This window comes from Lemur catta, chromosome 7 (assembly GCF_020740605.2).
Source record: "Lemur catta isolate mLemCat1 chromosome 7, mLemCat1.pri, whole genome shotgun sequence".
NCBI classification, from domain to species: Eukaryota; Metazoa; Chordata; class Mammalia; order Primates; family Lemuridae; genus Lemur; species Lemur catta.
Genome location: NC_059134.1, coordinates 102,380,911 through 102,403,228, shown reverse-complemented (window position 1 = coordinate 102,403,228; position 22,318 = coordinate 102,380,911). Strand labels below are relative to the sequence as shown.

Below are 22,318 nucleotides of genomic sequence, written 5' to 3'. Positions count from 1 at the left end.
CAGAGGGGCCCTGCTGGGCTGAGAGCTGCCCGGTAGCCAGGCAATGACACAGAGCTCACCTGATCCGGAGACACAGGAGAATTCCCACCACTGGAGGTTCCTGCTGTGCCTGGTCGTGGTCTGGGACCCACCAGGCTCTAGAGAGCTGCTCTGGGGTCCCCCACTCTCCTGCGTGCCCATGTCAGGGCACTAGACTTGAGACTCCACAAGAAGCTCAAACCCAGCCTGCCCCTAGCTGGCCCCACCCCCCTCCGCACACGTGCCCCCGAGCCACCATTTCCCGAATGAGCCAGGCAGGCCCCACTCTCAGCAGGCTCCTTCGCCCTGCCCCCCCGACGGTGGAAGGTTCTCATCCTTCAAGGCCACGCAGGGAAGACATCCCGGCCCCTGGACCCTCTGCCCACAGCAACTTGCAGCTGCCCCTTCAGCCCTAAAGCACCATCCACCTCTGTCTGATGCTGGCAGGGGACGGCGGGGGGACCATCCATCTCTGCATCCCCCATGCATGGGATCAAAGGATCTTAAATACTGTTGTGTCTAATTGAACACGACTTAATTGGGAAGAAGCAAATACCACCTAGGACACGCCAGAAGACGGAATAACGTGTTGTCTGCTAGACTCTAGCACACGTGGGCTGAAGCCTCAGACGGTTCCTTACGTCGTCACGGTGCCAGTCAAACTCCTCTCCTCTTCTGCAGAGGCTGGCGCCCCTCCCACCTAATCTCGGGTCCCCCCACACCTCAGGTCCCGTCTCCAACCTCACGTCGAGCTCCACCCCCCACCTCAGGCCCCTAACAGCCATTACCACCTCTGGCTGCATCACAGGGGCCTTTCCGCGCATTCTGCCTTCACAGCTGGGTGCTCTGACGGCCCCACAGAGACCCCTCCCCCCTCACTTATCACCCCACCCACTTCCTCTCATCCCCCACCCTGAACCACCTTTCCCGCCACACAGAACCCCAGTCACTCTCTGCTGGCCTTTCCTCCCCAGAGCCTAGGACAGACCCTGGCTCGTCACTGACACTGAGCAAGTGAACTTTAACAAGTGCCACGACCCAACCACATGCCCCTGGCCGTGAGAAACACCTGATGCCCCTGGACCAGCAAAGCCCCGACAAGGAGCATCCCAGGACCACCCTGGAAGTCAGCCCTTTCATGGAACAGGAAGAGGCGGGAAGAGAGAAAGGTTGTATTGTCAGCGCTTATCTCTGCTCGGAGCGGTTTCCGATTTCATCAGAAAGCCCCGATGATGCTCAGAAGAAGAAAAACTCAGGGAACAATGGAGGAGTCACGTGCTGTGGGAGTCCCATGTCAGCCGAGGACAGATACAGCGGTGTGACAGGAGGATGCGCGCCTCATGTTCACGGCCATCCGAGTCACTCGTTCAGCAGGGCCCACCCCCGACCCACCTTCCACCCCGACCTGACCTCCCAGGGGAGGCAAACCCACCAGCAGGCACCCCAGGCACAGCGATTGGCCACAGGGACAGACACCGGGATGGCCAGGGTGGCAAGTGGCAGCCTGAGGCTCTGAGGCCACCAGTGGTGACACTGGGGAGCCAGCCAGCACCAACTCGGGTAAGGGCGCTCAGACAGAGCTGCACCCCTGCAAGTAGGGGAGCACGGACCACCGGGGCTCCAGCTCGGCTGAGTTCAGGCACCAGGAAGAGGCAGGGCCGGGCCAGAGACCCCCCTCCCCTGGCCCCGACTGCGGTGCTGGAAGCCCTGCTGGCCGGCGCACCCACCACCCTGGTTTCCTCCTCAAGGCTCTGAAACGCTCCTTTGCATCTCTCGCCCTGGCCACAGGCCTGGCACGTAGCAGGTGCTCAACGGATGTTTGTGGACCGAGGTGGGAACAGGGAGGACTGACGCAAGGCTGGCGGCAGGCAGGGAAGGGGGCGGGAAAGGCAGGGAGCTGGGTGGAGCGGGCAGGGCTGCGGTTTGGAGTGAGGCAGGAGCGCAGCGTGCCCAGAGCGGCTGGGGCTTGGTGTCTGGGGGGAACGCAGGCACCCTCTGGCGCCTGAGCCACAAGGGACATCGCCCCGCCGTGAAGCAAAAGGCGGAGACAGAGCGAAGCGAGCGCCCGCGGCTCACCGTCTGCTGCAGGTCCTGGATGACCACGCGGATCACCAGCGTGTTGCCCTGGCTCTCCTCCTTCCTGGCGCCGCCCGGCTTCTCCGCGGTGGCCCGGATCGTGTCGTAGATGGTCTCTTCTTTGGAGCTGTCGGATTCGGACCCCACGGAATAGTCGGAGAAGCTCTGAGCCATCTCGTCCTCGCTGGACGTGGGGCTGCGCGGCATGGCTGCCCGTGTCTGCGGGCGGAGAGAGAAGAACACAGGCAAGAGGGAACGTGAAAACTCAAGACAACCCGAGGACACGGTGCAGACTGGCACACGAATGAGTGCGGGCCTGTTTTCACAGTCTGTGTTTATCGGTGTGGCCCAGGGCCACCTGTGTGTGCACGGACAGGTCCCTGAAGGCAGCAACAAGCTGGCACCGCCCACTCCTCCCTCGGCCTGAGCCTGGAGCTGCAGCAGCCAGGACCCTGGGAGACCCGGGGGGACACTGGGAGACCCTGCGAGCTCTGGCCCCTGCGCTGTGAAACCCGGCATTTAAAAGGAGCCCAGACTAACCCTGGGGATGACCACAGCCTACAAGGATTAGCCAAAGGGCCGCCGGGGCTGTTTGAAACTTCCCAAGGTGAGAAAAAAGGCTGCCTTTTGTTTTCCTTTGAGGGTAGAGCTGCAGGAGAGGAAGAAATGCAGGCTTCAGGTCAGAGCCGTGGCAAGTTCATGCTATAATAACCCCCTCTGCTTCAAACACAGAGCAACGAGCGGTACCGTGTAAAAATAGCACAAAAAGACAGGGCCAGGCTCAGAAATGAGAGAATCTCTGGGACCAAAAGTGGAGTGGAACCCAAAGTCGTGAGCAGGCTGAAGCTGGGAGATTCGGGGTCCCCACAAAGTGGGAGCAGCTGGGAATGCAGCTTCCTCCAGGTCAAGTGCAATGAAAGGTCCCCAGCAAAGACCCAGGCAGGCTGCTGAAGCCACCGTGGACCAGGGCTTTCAGTGACCATCAAAAGGACACAGAACTCTGAGAACAGGTTGCCCACTGTTTGGGGACCACATCTGTGACACCCCATCTCTGTGGAAAAGGGGTCTAGACAGACAAAAATTAGCTCGAACTGGGGATGCCAGGGACCTGGTGGAGGTGCCACGTCGGACCCGCAATTCCACTTCTGCATAAATTCTATAAGGAAGATCACAGTGTGTGCACACAGAAAGATGTTCAAGCCTGTGCCCTGCAAAAACAGTGCTGTCCCAGGCAAATGGGGTCTTACGGCCACCCTAATGATCTCAGGACTACCTGATCAAATCGTGGTCTCTTCCCACGAACTCCACGGGGCTGTGAATTGCATGAACCTGAGCTACCGATGGATGATCCCAAAAACAACACTGAGCAAAAGGAAAGCAATTTGCAGAATGATTTAAACCACATAATATCACGTCTAGATAACAGCTAGGAAGATGCAGCACAATTCCAAAGATTGTACACGGGCACGTTCATCTGGCATCATGGCATGGAAGCAGTCGGCCGGAAAGGCAAACGCTCAACTCAGGAGAAGGGTTCCCTCTCGGGAGGAAGGACGAGGATGGCAGAGCTTGCCACGCTGCATGGAACCATCTACTTCCTGAAACAGTTCCAGCAAATACGACAAAATGTCAAGCTTTGATAAAGTTGGGGACACAGGTGTTTGTTGTATTATTCTCTATGCTTCTCTGTGTGTTGGAAATCTTTCATGGTGGAACGAGGAAGGAAGGGTGGACGAAGTGTAGGTAACAGAGTCTGCCACCCTAGAAGATGCCACTTTGGCATGAGGGCTGTTTTGAGCTGAAGGCAACCGAGAAGCAGCAGCTGCAAGAAGAGCTCGCTGCCCTCCGCGATGGCCTCAAAGCAGCAGGTAAACTTACAAAAGTGTCTCCATCCCCTCTCCACCAGGAAGAACAAAAGTTCATCACCAGAGACAGTGTCAAACCGTGTCAGCCCACAGAGACCGCACAGAGAATCTGCGTAGCAAACTTCACTACCTGGCCTTTATCCGCCAATCGTTTCCCAAATAGTGGCCGTCCCACAAGTTGCCTCTCCAGAAGCTCAAGGTCCCGTCTGCCCAAGCCCACGTTCTGACCACCCCTCTCAGACACCTTCCTGGAGGTTGTTCCCACAGATTTCATATGAAAACCCTGACTTTTGGCTTATTTCCACCATCAGGAGGGCCTGGCGATGTGGGAGGCTGCCACGTGACACCAAGGACAGCAGGCAGCCACGGTGACCTCCCTGGGCCGGGCAGCCCCCAGGTCCTCAGAGAAGTACGGAGACTCTAGACCACCTGCTCTCACGCCTCCCTCTCCTCGCTGGCGTTCCCTTCCCACCGGGCAGTGAGCTGGAGCCCCAGGCCACAGATCTGGGCTCCTTTTCTGTCTCCTGCCGGCCGCTCCATCAGCGCAGCCAAAGGGAGAGCCACGGAGCGGATAAAACATCTCAAGCAACACACCAATCACCCAGGAAACTGGTTTTTTTTTTTTTTTTTTTTGAGACAGAGTCTCACTTTGTTGCCTGGGCTAGAGTGAGTGCCGTAGCGTCAGCCTTGCTCACAGCAACCTCAAACTCCTGGGCTTAAGCGATCCTCCTGCCTCAGCCTCCCTAGTAGCTGAGACTACAGGCATGCACCACCATGCCCGGCTAATTTTTTCTATATATACTTTTAGTTGTCCAGATAATTTATTTCTATTTTTAGTAGAGACGGGGTCTTGCTCAGGCTGGTCTCGAACTCCTGACCTCGAGTGATCCACCTGCCTCAGCCTCCCAGAGGGCTAGGATTACAGGCGTGAGCCACCGCGCCCGGCCGGAAATTGGTTTTTTTAAGTAAAAATTCTGAGGTTCACCCTAGTGTAATTCGGAATTAAAATCCCAGGGCAAATGAGTATTCCTGCATTCACTGGCCAAATTCACATGCCTTCATATTATCATTTCAGCTTAAAGTTTTCGTAACCACAGATGTGCAAAATCTGGTGAGGGAAGAGGGAGCGGGGGCTGAAGGCAGGATGTGGGCAGGCCCGGCCCCTTCAGCAGGGCCCAGCCTCGAGGCAATGTCTAGTAACTGATTCGTGCATTCATTTATTCATTCATTCGCCCTCTACGTGTGAGTTAATACGTGTAACTGCCGAAATAGTGCCCAGTGAACAGTCAGTGTGAAATATTTACAATTGTCATTAATTCCAGCCATGTCTCAGGTTCTGATGAAGCATGTCCAGTTTTCGCCCTGATTGCACAGGGAAGTTACTTGGAGAGCTTTTAAAAAAAAAAATACCAGCACCAGAAATTCTGACTTAATTGGTCTGGGTGGAGGCCCCAGTACGGACACTGTTTTTGCAAAGCTCTCCAGGTGATCCAGCGGGCGTCCCGGCTGGGAGTCCCAGCTCCAGACCAACGCTGAGCCGAGTGTGCAGGTCTAACCCTAAAGGACGTGGCAGCAACACAGAGAGACCCCAGCGAACTGAACCAGCCTTCCTCTCGGGCTAAGGGGGCCACGTCCTGAGCTGCCCATGACAGCACGAGAGGCACAGCCTTCGCTGCCTAAGTGGTCACGACAGACACGGGACAGCCGGGCAGGCCCCTGCTGCTGGGTTTTGCTACTCTGCGGTTCCAGTAGCTTCCTTCTGTGCTAACAGGTGTAACTGACCTCAGCGTGGCTTTGGCTCCACTTAAGAAGGGGTCCTTCTGGTCCTAGCTGGGTCCAAGAGAAAGAAAAAGAAAAAGACTACAGATAGAATGGGACGTGTCACACCCACACACGAGGGTCAATGTCGGATGAGAGGGTGGCCGTGGGGATTCTGGGCAGCAAGGCCTACAGCAGAGGCAGAAGCATCACCAAGGATACAGTCCCAGGCACACCCACTGCCCCACGGCTCTTCCCACGCAGGGTGAGCACTGGTTCCTCTCCATCAGCCCACAACACCCCAAAAGTGCACAGGCTTCAGGACAGTGCAGGCCTGGACCTGGAGCTGTCATGGGAGGAGCCTCCGTGTCGGCATCTGAGAAACCAGCACGAGAGCCCCAGCTGAGCACCTGGCACAGAGCAGTCAACGCCCAGGCCACACCAGTGCCGTCCCTGCCCAGGCCAGACAATGTCCTACACACAAGAGCAGGCAAGAGGCTGCCCAGGCCCCAAGCTGCTTCCTGGGAGGGGCGGCACAGGCAGCCTCCATCAGCAGCCCAGTGGGCACTCGGTGAACACTGGCCGGGTGGGAGGCCAGGGCTCCGGATCGTGGACACCCACAGGAGCCAGCGGGACGCGGAAGCGGGGAAGTTGGCAGAGTAGGCACAAATCAGTCAGGCAGTGGCGTTCCAGCCCCAGCCACTGCGGGTGCACAAGAGCACAGGCCCAGTGTGACCAGGCCTGCAGGTGTTTCCTAGATAGGTCAGTTTTGGGGCAAAAAAGCAACATGTACAAATGTTGGAAATTCATTGTTTTTTAAGGATCACCTCACAGGCCACACACAACATGTCTACATCTGGACCTGAGTCTGGAAACAAACTGACAGCCCCCAGAGGGGAAAGGGCTGTCCCCCGCCCAGCCGAGGACACTCGCCATGCCTGTGTTGGCTTTGGGGGCGATGGCCGCACAGGGCCACAGCTGCCACAAAGCTTGGTGCAGAGGGCCCTACTGGCTGCGTCTGCGGAGGAGCCGGGGCTGCGTGCAGGAGCAGGGCAGGCAGGCGGGCGGAGAAGGCTGGGCCACGTCACCCTGGATCTTTCCAGAACAGCCCTGGGAGTGCAAGGTGGAGACTTGACTGGGAGGGTCTTGACCTTAATAAGGGGCTTGAGTAACCCGATTAGCGGCTCCGTGGGAACAGCTGACACCCGATGCAGATGCCTGGGAAAACGTTTAATTATTAACTCCTGGGTAGGGCCTCCGCAGGGTAAAACAGAGGGCGGCCGTGACATTTGCCTCTCAGATACACAACGAGGAAGTTTTACCATAGGTATGCACAGAACATACTGACACTAAAAGACTATTTGTTGTTCATCTGACATTCAAACAGAACTGGGGGCCCTGCCGTTTATCTGACACCAGGGGGGAGTGGAGAGGGCTGAATTTGGTTCTTTAACCCCCCGGGGACCCCAAGGGGAGGCTCTGCGGAGAGGGAGGAAAGCAAAGACCCCGTCTGGATCCCGGCTTCTCCGGGGAAAGTGAGCGCCAGGTCAGCGGAGGGGAAGGTTACGCACCACCCCGGGCAACCCTTTCAGAATAACTAATCTCTCAGAGGAAAAAAAAATAAGCTATAAAAACCCAGGTCCATAAAGTTCAGTGTTGGCATGTGTTGCTCTCAGCGACCTGGTGGGGGTGGCTATGAGCAAGGAGGAAAGAAAATAATCACACTGGAAGCTATTCCAGCAAAGACTCAGTATTGTGTTTTGCTACTCGAGTGCTCCAAGAAGACATGAAATCTTAAACTGGCACGTTAGTCCTCTAATGCCCGGGACAGAGAGGCAGACAGACGTTCCTACTCTCGAATTCCTGCAGCCTCCGTGAAAGCTAGACAGCTGACTGGGGAGAGGAGACACAGGATGTAAATAAACAAACAGAAACCTCCTGGCCGAGGCCAACTTTGTCAAGGTTAGAGTCACAAACGAAACCACCTTACGCTGGCTAACCTCTGGTTCAAAAGGTTTTCTTTTCAACAACAACAACAAAAAGGTTTTTATTCAAGTGGAATCTCAGGGAGACACCCTACATGTTAAACACACGTTTATTCTGTGCATTCAAATGTTAATCATTCGCTGGTCCTCAAAGCAGTGAGACCCCCTCGAGGCTGCCTGGGTGCTTGGTACAGACATTCAAACTCAAGGTCAAGGTCACAGCCACAGCACTGAGAGCAGCCTCCACCAGAACCTGCAGCAGTGGAACAGACTATCAGAGGAATCCAGTTTCTGTCCAGATGGAGATGTGAGAAAATCGCTGTTCTGAGAGCTGACACGAGCACAGGCTGAGAGCACGTGCAAGGGGTGGGCTTCGGGGCAGACTGGGCCAGGCCAGCGGGAGGAGAAAGGAGACCATGCTTCTGTGTGTTACTGCATCCACCTTGCTCTGCCCTGCACCAGCACAGCTCTGCAGCGGAGGAGGACTCGGAACACAACAGGGCCCTGGTCGGGGGATGGGCTGCTCTGGATGTGGCTCTGACGTGGCACCCAAATACCAAAGGGGCGAACCTACCGCATCAAGGCTCCCAGCCACGTTCCCAGTGGCACCAATGCCAACTCCAGCCCCGCAGCTGAAGAGCGTGGTCCGGGAAGTCTAGGTCAGAGCCGACTGCCCCGGCTACACTGACTCTCCTTCCTCCCACCTCAGAGTGCCCGGAGTCCGTGCCCGGCCGTTAACACCTAATTCTTCCTCAGCCGCCATTTCCCAACTAGCGTTCTGAGGACTAATTCCATGACGCACACACACCCTCCTTTCCTGGGCAAAAACATTTGGGAAAAATAACTGGATTGAACAAAAACGCACAGGTCATTTTTGCTGAATTTCTCCGAGTGCTCTGCGTGGTAGTCTCTCAGGCAGGGGGGCCAAGGCCGAGTTTCCCACACGCACCTGCCGCGGACAGCCTGTCCCCCGGAGCGGGTGGATGCTGTCCCACAACAGGAAGGGCGGTGGTGGTCTGAGCACTGGGTGATCGTAGACGGCAGGAGCCCCATCACACACCTGTAACGCACGGCCCCGCCGGCCGGCGCCCTGCTGAGCAGTCACCTTAAATGCCTGCAGGGCGACTGCCTGGCTTAGAGACGCTGACAGCAAGAAACCCGAAATGGTTCTCTATCCAGAAGCAAAGGACCCCAGGGATCTCACAGCCACCCAGCGCCTCATGGATGCCAAAGCCAGTGTCCCTGAAGCCAAGCACAAGCTGCTGGTGAACCAGGTGCCTGACCTGAGATGACCTTCCCATTCAGACCCAGCCTCGGACGAACCGCAATCCCGGATGGTACATTCCAGCAAGACACCGGGGTGTCCGGGTGTTAAGCAGCATTTTGGGCCAAGTAAGAGGAGGACTGTAAATTGCGCCATGGATGTGGTCTGCACCGTCCTTCTCTGCCCAGACCCGACACAGCCTCCGACAGTCTCTCAGCTCCCGGAGAGGACAAGCTGGGTTTCTATTTGGACCCCAGGGACTCCTGTCGGGCTCCTACCGTAGACGGCCCATGATTTCTAAAGCAGGACTGGTTTTATTTCAGGTTTACATTTTAGTTTCCGTACAGCAGAATTCAGGAGGTTCCAACTTACCAGTTTAAACCCAGCCCTTAACCTCTTCATGACAGGCTTGGCCCATCCACGTAACATTTCTGCAGAAACCGCTCACCTGGTGGCAGTGAGAACAACCCACCCCAGTCACCGGCTCCCCAGCACATGGCCCAGACAAGCAAATGAGTGAGGACAACAGGCCAACACACTCGTTCCCAGGCCTGCCCTGCTTGCAGCTCTCAGGCACGCGTTGGACAAGTCCCTGTGCCCAGCAGGGACCAGAGGCCCAGACCTGGGACAGCCCTGAAGTGGCCATCAACGAATAAGGACATGAACCACCTCCAATCAGGATCTAACTCTTGGGAAACCTGGAAGAGAAGAGCATCTCCTTAACTTGAACAGAGCATCCACCCAAATCCCGTAGCAACATCAATAACAACTAAACAAGCAAACAGATAAATACTTACTTAAAGATTAAAAGGAAAGAGAGAAAATTAGTATTTTCAGATAAGATGCTTCTCCATATGGAAAATCCAAGAGAATCAAGGGACAAATTAATTTGTAACTAATAATAGTACAAAAAAAGTCCAGCAAAATACTAGATAAGAAATATATCATTCTGTTACACTAGCAATAAACTGAAAAACATTAAAAAATACTTTAACAACACCAACAATAAACAAAGGCACCTAAGGAAAAAATCTAACCCAATATATGCAAAGTCTTTATGGCAAAAAGTAATACTCTTTAGCATTATCTTCTGGAAAAGAAAGAAGGAAATGAAGGAACACCCAAACAAATGATGAGATACACAATGACCCTGGATGTTAGGATTAACTATCTTAAAGATAGAAATTTTCCACAAAATATACATTTAACTTCAAACAAAAACCCCGACAGGACTGTTCACAGAATTTAACACTCTGATCTTGAAGTTCACGGCAGAGGAGAAAGAGCCAGATAAAACCAAAACTTTGGAGACTAAGAGAAGACCACTCTTGCAGATGCCAAGGCTTGCTAAGAATTTACAATATGGAAACAGTATGGTATTGTACAAAGGCAGACAAATAGATCAATGGAAAAGCGGAGAACCCCGGAATAGGCCTTGTAAATACGGGACTCCGTATGCCTTGGGGAAAGGGAAGAATTAATAAATGTACAAGGCTGATACAAATGGTTATTCTGTTGCATTAAGAAATAGATAAGAAACAGAGCCCCATGCCACTCCATACACACAGATCCACTCCAGGTGCACTGAAGGCTTTAATGAAAAAAACCAAAACGACAAACCTCTAGAAGAAAAAATAAGAGGCAGTGTCTTAATACAAGATCCTTCACAGCAAGGAATTCTGGATGCTCCATTAATGCTGCTTGGTTGCCGTGAAGGGTTAAAGCAACAGAAATGTGCAGACATGTGTTATCCTCCTATTGCTCAGGAGGTAAGAAGTCCTCAGCGAGTTTCGCTCAGCTGACGCCAGGGTATAGTCAGGGATGCTTCCTTCTCGAGATTCTACAGAAGAAACCCACTCCCTGCCTCTCCCAGGTTTCAGCGGTGGTCTCTGTTCCTCTGCTTGTGGCTGTTTCTCTACTTCCAAAGCACATCTCTCCAATCTCCGCTTCCCCCTTCAAATCACCCTCTCCTCTCTGCAATTGAGTCTCCCTCCTATAAATAAGAACCCTTGTGATTACAGTCTGCACCCCACCTGGATAATCCAGAACAATCCCCCATCTCAAGGTCTTTAACTTCATCACATCTATAAAGCCCCCTTTGCTGGATAAGGTCACATTTGCACAGATTCCAGGGATTAGGACCTGGATATCTTTAGGGACCACCATTCAGCCAACTAGAGTATGTTACATTATTATTTGATAACTAAATCGAAGAGAACAAAAAGCCTTTCTTTCGACAAGGCACTAGCACAAAACATGAAGGAAATGACAAATACAGCATAGTTAAAATTAAAACTTCGATCAGACACAACTGGGAAAAGACCCTGCTGCAAAAAACAGATCCCTAAAAGAGACCTCTGCAGCTTAGGACAGAGTGGAGGGGAGACTCTGGGGAGAATCCTACAGAGCAATCCTGGGGTCCAGAGGCCGGGGAGCCTGGAGTTGGCCAACGGCAGGAGAGGAGGAGTGTGCCCCCAGCTCCCAGAGGCCGACACAGTCACTCTGTCTGCTCTCTTGGGCCCGGCCGACTGGGGACAGCTCCTCCCCACCTCGTCCGCTCAGACTCACACCCTAATCTCCTCTGGAGACAGCCCACAGACACCCACACTGATGCTCTGCCGGGTTTCTAGGTGTTCCTTAGTCAAGCTGACACCTAAAATCAACCATCACAGGCACCGATCCCATCGGATCAGGGCCCCTGATGTCATTTAACCTTGAGTACTTCCTTAGAGAAGCCTCGTCTTCAACGACGGTCACATTGGGGGTCAGGGCTTCAACATATGAATTTTGAGGGGACACAATTCAGTCCCTAAGACCTGGGGAGACCCAGCACTCGTCTTGAGAACCCCGAGCCACAACAGTGCCCTGGGCTGGGAGGTCCCCTCCGCAAGGGGCAGGAGCAGGTGCCGGAGGGTTTGACTAGACAGCAGGCGTCACTGCCCAGCACCATCCTAGACACGGTGAGCACGTATCCAAAAGAGGCACACGGCCGTCAGGATTCCCAATGTGACAGGTGCAGTGTGGCACAAAGGAAGCCCTCGAAACATAGTGGCAGCAGCTGTCATCATCAACCTCACCCCACGATCCTGCCAGCTCCCTCCCAGACCTCACCAGGGAGCAGGAGCGCCCCAGAAAGGCTTCTGCCTCAAGAACGCAGGGGCCAAGGTGTGACATCGCACCTCCTCGCTCCTGGCGGTGCTTTGTTCAAAGGGAACAAACGGCTTCCTCAGGAAAGGTTCTGGAGAGTGGAATGACAGGTAGAGCACACTCGCTCCTTACGCCTAACCGCTGTCCCACGAGAGAACCCGCCAGACTGCTGCCCAGAAGGCTGCACGATTTGCACCAGGGCAGGTGCACGGTCCAGCCCAGCACGCCGGAGCAGGGGACGGCAAGCACTCAAACCCGGACATCATCCACCGCCTCCCGAGTCCCGCGACCACGGGAAGGGAGACGCTATAAAAAATGAATGAGCACGGCAGCTTCAGAATGCTTCAAAGACACTCCTACAGGCTGTGTTTCAAAGCGCTCTGGCCTCCAGGGCGACCGGGCTGACGGGGGCTGGGGAGTGAGCGTCCTGGCCGCCACCCAACTCCGCAAGGTCGTCCCTGAGCAGGGAGAGGTAGGGTGACTTGTTTGATGAAGTGTCTTATAAGTCTATTAAATTTGTTTTTCAAGCCACTGGACTTTTGTAGACTTGAATAACAATAAAAGGAAAACCTTTCTCAACCCTCATGGAGGACGACATGAAAAGGAAGAGAGAAATTGATTCCAGAACAGGTTTCTCCGCTGGCTGGGAGCAGGGGCTGGGAGGCGGCTGTCACCCCGCCTGCCTTCAGAGCAGATGTGAGAGACCAGGCTCCCGAATGCCTCCCAATGCCTCCCGGCTGCAGTGGCCTCTGTATTTGCAGCAATTCACACACCCTGGGTGTGAGTTCACCATCCTGGAGCCCGCACAGAAAGCTAATAACTGTTTTTAAGCCTCTTCCTTGACCAGCCAGGCAAACTTCCCCCACGAAATGTTCCTTCCCATACACGAGCAAAGGGAGCTTCCATCACCACAATCTTAACTTCTGCCCAAAGAGTTTACTATTCCCGAAAATGCTGCCATACGACTCCTCTGACAACATGCCCAAGCGTACCAGGTTGAAGAGTGTCCTTTCAAGATCCATGTCCACCCAGAACCTCAGAATGTGCCCTTACCTGGAAACAGGGTCTTTGCTCGTGTAATTAGTTAAGATGCAAGATGCGGTCACAATGGAGTAAGGCGGGCCCCAAATCCATGACTGGGCTCTTAAGAGAACAGGAAGGACACAGAAACAGACATGGAAGATGCCGGGTGAAGACAAAACAGAGACTGGAGTGATGCGGCCACAAGCCAAGGAACACCTGCAGCACCCAGAGTTGGAAGAGACAGCAGGGACCCTCCCCTAGAGCCTTCGGAGGGAGCATGGGCCTGACGACACCGTGATTTCAGACTGCTCATCTCCAGAACTGTGAGACAATGAACTTTTGTTGCTGTAAGCCACTAGTTTGTTTCTGTTTCGGTGCCCACAGGAAACCGATACACCAAGGATTTACACTTAAGCCAGTAGCACCATTAAAAGTCATTCCTAGACCGGGCGTGGTGGCTCACGCCTATAATCCTAGCACTCTGGGAGGCCGAGGCGGGCAGATCGTTTGAGCTCAGGAGTTCGAGACAAGCATGAGCAAGAGCGAGACTCTATCTCTACTAAAAATAGAAAGATTTCAGCTAAACAACTAAAATATATACAAAAAAATTAGCCAGGCATTGTGGTGCATGCCTGTAATCCCAGCTATTAGGGAGGCTGCGGCAGAAGGATCACCTGAGCCCAGGAGTTTGAGGTTGCTGTGAGCTAGGCTGACACCACGGCACTCTAGCCCAGGGAACAGAGTGAGACTCTGTCTCAAAAAAAAAAAAAAAAGAAAGAAAAAAAAATCATTCCTAACTTATTCCTCCTTAGGCAACATGCACACTTGAAGTCCCATCTCGGCATCTTTTCAGAATGAGGAAACACTCATGGCAACAGTCACCACTGACGTTTTTGCAGAGGCCCTGCAAGCCACTGATAAACAAGGTCTGCAACTGGAAACAGTTGTTAGGAACACAGGCTTTGAAGGGACACACGAAACCAAATTCCAGTGCTGGAGCTCCCCAGAGCTGAGACACGGTGGACGCATCGCCTTTGTGCTCGCTGTCCCTTCTGCCTGGAATTCTCCCTCTTCCCTGCCCTCCTCCTATCCCACGGTTTCTGCGGCACGCCCTCAGAAAAACCTTCCCTGACCACCATTATTAAGCTACAAAACACACACACACAGAGCACACGCTTCCTTACCTGCACTTACTACCGCAAGGATTTTGTGAAACGTGTATTACTGATCTTGTGTGTCGCTCCCAGGAGAGCAGGGACAAAGCCCATGGCATTGCCTGGTGCTTCCTCAGCACAAGTTTGAAGGATGAGTGAACGCACAGTCCCCGGTTACTGGACGATGGGTGAACATGCGAGCAAGCCAGCTGGGGCAAGACAGATCCCCCAGGAAACACAGAGCTGAGCCACGGAAGCGGTACGGGGGGGAGACCAGGCTGCCGTGGGTGGTCCTGTGGACACTGATGTAGCGCAAGGGAGTCTGTACAGAGAGCAGGAGGAAGACGAGGAGAAAGAGAAGGTGAGGAAAGGGCAGAAACAGATCAGGGCTGGAGAAAGAGACGTATAGACAAACACACAGGGGTAGAGACAGAGACAAAAGAGAAACGGAGAGCGTCCCGCTTCCAGCCAAGATGGAGTGGTGGGTACTGGATTCAGCCTCCTGTCTGAAACCATCCAAAAGGTATTTGAGATATGTGGAAAAATACACATTTCAAAGTGCATGAGAGACAAGAAACAAATGAGGTGAGCCCTGGGTTACTCCCAGGTTACTGCATTAGCACAGCTTCCAGGACACGGCGCAGGAAAGGACCACCCAGGTGAACTCCCAGAGTGGTGGCCACGGGGCTGAGACCGTGGGAGGCCAAGATTGCTCCATTTTGCAAGACAGAGAACCAGAGAGGAGAGGGTGGAAGAGAGACTGGTGGAGATCTGTCCCCGTGAGTATTCTGCAGAATATAATCAATGCATGCATGTGACAAACCATCTTAGGCCAGAGAAAGAACCCCAGGAAAATTGGTGGAAACAATACATATGAATTACATGGTCCAGGAAAAGCATCTGTTCCCACCAGACAAACTAGAAAACCTCACGACTCACAGGGCACAGAATACACCGAGGGTTTTGTCTCCATAGTGGGAAATAACCAGGCCTGGGCTAAAATGCTGCTACCACCGCCCCGGACAAACACTGAAAGACCCAAAAGAATCAAGATGTTTGTAAGTAACTTAACTAAATCTCAGGACAAAGTTCAAGAATATTTTATAGAAATTCAAAAATATACAGATCCAACATGATAAATTCACAATTCACGTTTATTAGTATAAAATTCATTCACAAAATAAAAAATTACCATACATCAAAAAGAAAATATGACCTGTAATGAGAATAATCAACCAACTAAAACCAAAAACTAATACAGATGTTATAATTAGCAGAAAAAACATTAAAAATTATATTAACTATATATTCTGTGCATTAAAAAAGTAGCAAAATGAAAAATTTTAAAGAAACCTAAACTTCCAAGGATGAAAACTATAATATCTGAAAAAATGCACTGGATAGGATTAATGGCAAATTAGACATCATACAAAAAAATCTGTGAACTTAAAGATACAGCACCAGAAACTATACAAAATGGAGGAAAAAACAGAAAATAATAATACCACAACAAATAAAAGAACAGAGCATCAGTAAGCTATGAAACAACTCGAAGCACCCTAATATATATTAAATTGGGGTCCCTGAAAAAAGAGGGAGAAACAAAAAATATTTGCATTTTTGGCCACAAGTTATCCAAATTCGATGAAAACTATAAATTCACAGATTCATAAAGCTCAATGAAACCTAAGCACAAGAATCAAAAAGAAAAATTACACCAAGGCCCAACATAACAAATGACTCAAAACCAAAGGTAAGGAAAAAGATCTTAAAAGCAGACAGACAAGGGGAGGGAGACCAGCTACAGGCAGAAAACAGACTTCAGAATGACGGCAGATTTCCTGACGGAGTTGATGTGAGAGAGCAGACAGTGGAACAACATTTCTAAAGCACTGAAAGCAGAAAAGCCCAATGAGCACTGTATACCAGTGAAAACGTGTTTCAAAAAGAAAGATAAAAGAAAGACTTTTCAGACATACAGTAGGTGAACGACCAGGATATCTGTCTGTTACCAGGTGCTGGGGGGTGGGGGGGGACTATCCTTTAATGGGGACAGAGATTTTGTTGGGGATGACAAAAAAGCCTTAGGTATAGACAGTGGTGATGGTTTCACAATGTCGTGAATGTGTTTAACAAAACTGAATTGTACACTTACAAATGGTTATGATGATAAATATGATGTTATGCGTATTTCACCAAAACCAAAAATGTCTCCAAAAAGAAATACACTTTAAAAATAAAGACAAAAACATACAAAAAGTAAGTGGACAGAAAAAGGCACACCAGGCTAATATTAATCAAAAGAAAGCTGAAGTGGTCATATTAATTTTTGTCCAGAAAAATGAAAAGGAGGAAACCTCCCAACTCAACATTGGCTGACGCCGAGAAGAAAACACAGACCAGTATCCTTCGTGAATACGAATGCAGAAAGTTGAAACAAAACTTTAGCAAATTGAATCCAACTATATATGAGAAGAATACCTTCTCATGACCATGTGTGATTGTTATCAGGAATAGAAGGTTGACTTAAAATTTGAAAATCAATGTAATTCACCATAGTAACAAATAAAAACTGCATGATCATCTCAACAGCTGTAGAAAAAGCACTTGATAAACACAGATTCGGGACGAAGTCCCTCAGCAGACTAGGACCCGAAGGGAATGGGGCATCCGTGTGAATCACCTGGTTGGCATCACACTCCATGGCGGAGACTGACACGTTTCCCCAAGATCGGGGACAAGCCAGGAACATCCACTCTCGGAGCTTCTCCTCAACAAGACAAGAAAAATAAACAAAATGCCTCCAGATTGGCAGAAATAGAACTATCTTTACTTGCAGACAACACAACTGTCCACATCGAAAATTCATCGTCATCCTTGAAAAAGCTACTAAAACTAATAAGTGATGTTAGCAAGATGGGAGGATGCAAGATGGATACGCGACAATCAATTGTGATTCTATATAATTGCAACGAACAATTGGAAGTTGAAAATTAAAAACAATACAATTTACAAATGCCAACAAAAAATATAATATGCTTATGGGAAAATCTGGCAAAATATGTGAAAGGCCTATATACACACCAAAAATGACAAAACATTGCTGAAAGAAATTAAAGATGACCTCAATAACTGAGAGGCCACCTCTCGACAACAGCCCCCAAGTCCAAGTTCATGCAAAGCTCTGCTGGCCAATTAGGGACCCAGTGGGCACAGGACTCCCTCGGAGCCGATGCCCACAACCACACCATCCTCTGCCTGCCACTTGGGAATGACAAAGCATTTTGCCGACTTTCCTGGGGACAAATGTCATTATCTTCTTTCTGCAGTTGCAGAAAAAAGTTACTCAGAGGCAAACAGCTCTGGGCATCCTCACTCCAGACGTACCCATGACGACGTCTCATTCCAGACGCACCTGCCAATACCTTGTTATTTACGAGAACTCGCCACAGGGCTCAGAATCTGTGCTGTTCTCTATTAAACGCCCTACCTGCTGGTGGTCTTTATCAACAGGCACAGGAAGGAAGTGAAGGGAACAGAGGAAGCGGTTTCCACAGAAAACCGTGGAGGAGGTGACTAGCTTTGTTAATTTATGGTCCGGGCAGTTAAAGCAGTTTTTCTTACCAGGGTAGGAGCAGAGGGAGAGCAAAACCCCGAGTTCCTTATCCTGACCTCATCCAACAACGCTTTGCACAACACTGACAAGTCCACAGCAAAAACCTAGTTGCAAAAAAGAAAAAAAAAAGTACCAAAAAACAAAAGGCAAAAAAATAAAGTTCAATTTCTAATTAAAATAGATACAGGCTTCTAGAAAACACCTACAGATGGCACATTTGGAAAACACCTGTCACCACAATAGCCCGCACGCCCACATGGATCAAATTAATTCCAGCCCAGGAATGAAACTTTTAGGAAGTGCAGGAGCTACAACCCAGTGAGGTCGGTGTTGTCACCAGCCGCCACCTCTGATTCTTCAGTAGGCCAGAGGGGAGGGAGCAAAAGCTCACCGGGGAGGGACAGAACACCACACAGCCCCCGCCCCTCCACTAGCACCTGCAAGCCCAGGCCTGCTCTATTTCTGGCTATAAAGCAACCTTCCGCGTCCATGTGGCAATTGTCCTCACCCCTGCTCCCTCTTGAAATTGCATACACATAAGAAAAGTGCCAAAGGAGTTTTATTTTTGATGCACATAAACACAAGGACAGGCAGAAAAGCAGAGCGAGGGGGACAGTGACAATCCCTCATCTTTCAGAGTCACGCGGAGCATTCCGCTCGAAGGACAACGCACTGGCACAAAGTGCTGCAAGCCCCGTAAACTCCACCGACTGCCAGGTCCGCCGTTCTCTGCCAGGTGCCTCTGACCCCAGTGCGATGGCCATTCACCCCTCTCTTACCCAGAAACCTGCGAGAACCCACGTGGGACACCTTCACGCCTGCACCTCCCGTGCAAAACACAGTCAACGGCTACTGACACCTCCCCACCCGGACTCCTGCGGCCATTTGCCGGGCGTTTGGTGGAGCAGACGAACGCCACAGGCAGGGACACACAGGACAGGCTGGACCCTCGGGCTGGACGGAATTATTCTGAGCCGGGAACCTTAAGGTCTACCAGCCACCTGGGAGGCCATTTGTAGGCACTGACAACCTCTGTCCCCCAGATGAGGTTAGTCCCACTTGGGGGTTCCAACAATTGTAAATAACTCGTACTGCCCAGGGACTCCATGTGCTCCCAGGGCTACACTTCCTGTGCGGAAGCCAGGTGTTAACTCTCCTCCCTCCTGCGGACACAGACACTTGCACCTTAGAGGGGTCACGAGAGACCTTCAAGTGCATAAGCAAAGACCCCATCCACTGTGTAGCCCTCAGATGACTACACAGTTCTCTCCAAAATGCAGCTGCCCTCAGTTCTCGGGTAACCTTCTGGAGGGTTAGCCGGCTCGTCAGTTACACGAATGCCGCAGGCACCTGTGGACAGCAGATGTCTAGTTAGAAAACGTGGAGGAAGGTGTCCCTGTGATCACTGTCACCACCACAGCCCTCAAAGCCACTCAGATCAGCCTCCGCTCACTGGCCAGGGTGGGCACGGATGACAGCACCTTCCACTCCTTCCCTGTGGGTCGAGGCGAAGTCTGTGCAAGGCCAGCCCAGCCTGCTGTCCCCGGACTCGTAACACCTTCAGCCAAGTGGAAAGGCCGACGCAAACTTAGAGGCAGAATGTCGCTTGGTTTCTAAGGGAAACCTGAATGTTTATGGGATGTGCTCAGCCAGCTGGATCTGGAACCCTGGGCGTCTCGATGAGGTTGATGCTGCAGTCCTGCTGAGAGGCCGTGTCGCTGCATGCTGCGTGACACACAGAACGGCTTGGTCTCTACCCCTGTGTGTCAGGTGAATCTCCACGGCCGACAGAACAGTGCACTTGAGGAAAATGGCAGGATGGTACAGGCACAGGGTAGACGGAGTTCAGGACAGTTCTCTGTGGGTTTTTCGTGTTTTGCTCGGGACAATTCTTCATGGATTTCTCAGGTGGGGATCGTATGGATCTGAGAGGTAGACAATGTCGGGGACAGTTCTTCGCGGGTTTGTCGTGTTTCCACGCGTTTGGTGGGCAGAGACACGACTGCCTCGCTCCGGACTATCTTCTCGAGGACATCTGCGCAGAGAACAGCCCTGGAAGTTGGAGACGGCGTCTCCCTGTGCAGCGAAGGGCAGGCGCACTCCCTGCTCACTGCAGAGACCCCGTCTCCCTGCCCTCGGTGCCCCCCAGAATGCGGCTCGCCGTGCTGTAGCACGTCACGCTGCGGAGAGCCGGCTGACGCTCTGCCTCCTGGTGCTGCTGTAAGGACTGCTCTTCGGCTCTGATCCGGGGGTTTCGTGTCGTCCCCTGGCACCACGAAACCGTGGCGGGCTGACCTGCAGGGCCAAATCCCAGGCCCCCCACAGTTCCGGACACTGTCCACCTGCCCCCATTAGAAACTGAGGAATCACCCTCGACACTTCCCCTCCGCCTAAACCCCATCATCCTGCTCACTGCTGAGACCTGGCGATCTCACCTCGACTCTGCAAACCCTGCCGGCTCCCTCTGGCCGCTGCCCAGTCCATCCCTAGCAGACACCTGAAGCCCCCACAGGGGCCTGCGCTCCAGACCTGAGCACAATCCGCACCTGCTTCCTGCAGGGAAGCGTCACCAACCAGGTGCACGTCAGTCCCCTTTGCAAGGTGCCATCCAGCGGTGCGCCTCCCAGCCACGCGGCTGACGTCAGTCCCGCTAACGCCAATTGAGGCACATCATCCATGTGCTATTTCATTTAACAAGAGAGCAATCCGACGGAGGCAGGTGTCACTGTCCCGTCTCACAGACCTGGCACAATAAAGAGATGCCACGGGATTGAATTTCCTCCTGTGGTCACAGGGCTGCTGGTGGCAGGAGCAAACCCGGTGGCCAACTCCAGAGAGTGTGCAGTTAAACCGCACCCCGCGGCTGCCTCCCTCCCACCGGTCTGTACTAGGCAGACACCAGGTTACACACACGGCGGGGATTCGAGGTGGCTGTACCTCTGCAAACTCCCTCCACCAACAGGCAGAGTCTTATTTCCCATCTCCTTGAATCTGGCTCGTTCTGTCCTCTCAGCCCTTGTTCAATATTCCTTGGGCCAACAGACTGTGGCAGAAATGAAACCAGGACACCTCTGGGCTGAGTCTTAGGAGACCTGCAGCGTCCGTCTGTGCTCCCACTTCCTAGCAGCCGCCAGGCTCCCTCCCTGTCAGATGTCCACCCGCCCGGAGGACGCCCAACGGGCCACGCTGAGAGCAGGTCCTGGGGGAGCGCCGGCCCAGGTCCCCAGGCTGCACCAAATGCTGCTGAGTGGACAACACCAGCTTGTCCCTGTCCAAGCCCCTGACCCACAGAATCAGCAGGAAAACGGTCATTGTTTTACATCCTTCCGTTTCGGTGCAGCTCCCTCTGCCACGGCAGGTAACTGGCATCCTCACAGGTGTGCCCACTCCTCCAGGCCCACTCTGTCCCGACAGAGAAGCGACCGGGCCATCTCCACTTACTGCCAGGCAGCACTGGGCCTTCAACCAGTGTGTCCTCAAAGGACAAGGTTCTGACGTCCCAGCCACCTCCAAGAAGCTGCCGCCGGGACCACCAGCCCCAGGCTTAAGAGCTCCTCGGCGAGTCTCAGAAGCAGGAGAGCAGCCCCTTCCCCCAGCGCCCAGGCCCTGCGCCCCTTCCCTGGTCCTGATGCGACCAGAAGGCCCAGAAAAGCCCACGCTGTCCCCCGGCCCCAGCACACACACCCCATCCCTCAGCAAGCTGGGGGGTCCCGACCAGGGCCTGCACAGGGCCTCCCAGAAACAGGACTGTCCCTCTGGGGAGGGGACTTGAGCACAAGGTAACAGGAAAACACAGCTAATATTTATAGCTGGTGTATGAACAGGCACGGGCATATGAATAATTGAAAGACAGAAATAAACGAGGCCACATGAATCACCTTGGCAACCAGGTACAGCAGTGAAGATGACAAAATTAACCATACCTGGAATCAAAGGTCAAGATGAAACTGCGGAACGGGGCCCAGACGCAATGTGCTGGTACCCAGGGTGCCCTGTCCACTCGTCCACACCCACTCTCATCTGCCAAGGGGCCACCATGTCCCTGTGAACCTCCAGACAGAGCTCGGGTCTACAGGGCTCTGCAGGGCCCGCCTTCTCTCCAGCAGGGGGTCAAGGTGGCCGGGAGCAAATGCTGGGGTTCCCGGGACACGGCGGGAGTGCATGGCAGTGCCGCAGCCTCCTGCTGCCACTTGGATGGAGCCTGAGCCCCAGGAAGCCGCCACGACACAGAGCAGCCGTTGACGGCCAGGACCCAGCCACCGTAGATGGCCGGGGAAGATGGGGACCTCAGGACTCACCGACAAGGCCCTCTGGGTGCGAGACGGATGTGGCCAAGACACCAAACACTCGTCTTCTCTCACTCCCTTCACTCTAGGTCCTCGTTCCTGAGCCTCCTCTTGGTCACGCATGGC

The 22,318-nt window shown here is 52.8% G+C and overlaps 1 protein-coding gene across 1 annotated transcript in view; it reads right to left on the bottom strand.

The window, feature by feature from the left end:
- The window catches only part of LOC123642167 (SH3 and multiple ankyrin repeat domains protein 3-like), a 322,145-nt gene that overhangs the window by 280,894 nt on the left and 18,933 nt on the right, over window positions 1-22,318 (bottom strand). The window contains exon 2 of the mRNA XM_045557074.1: window positions 2,095-2,313. Coding sequence (XP_045413030.1) covers window positions 2,095-2,301 — 207 coding nt within the window. The 5' untranslated portion in view covers window positions 2,302-2,313. The remainder of the gene's footprint in view (window positions 1-2,094; window positions 2,314-22,318) is intronic.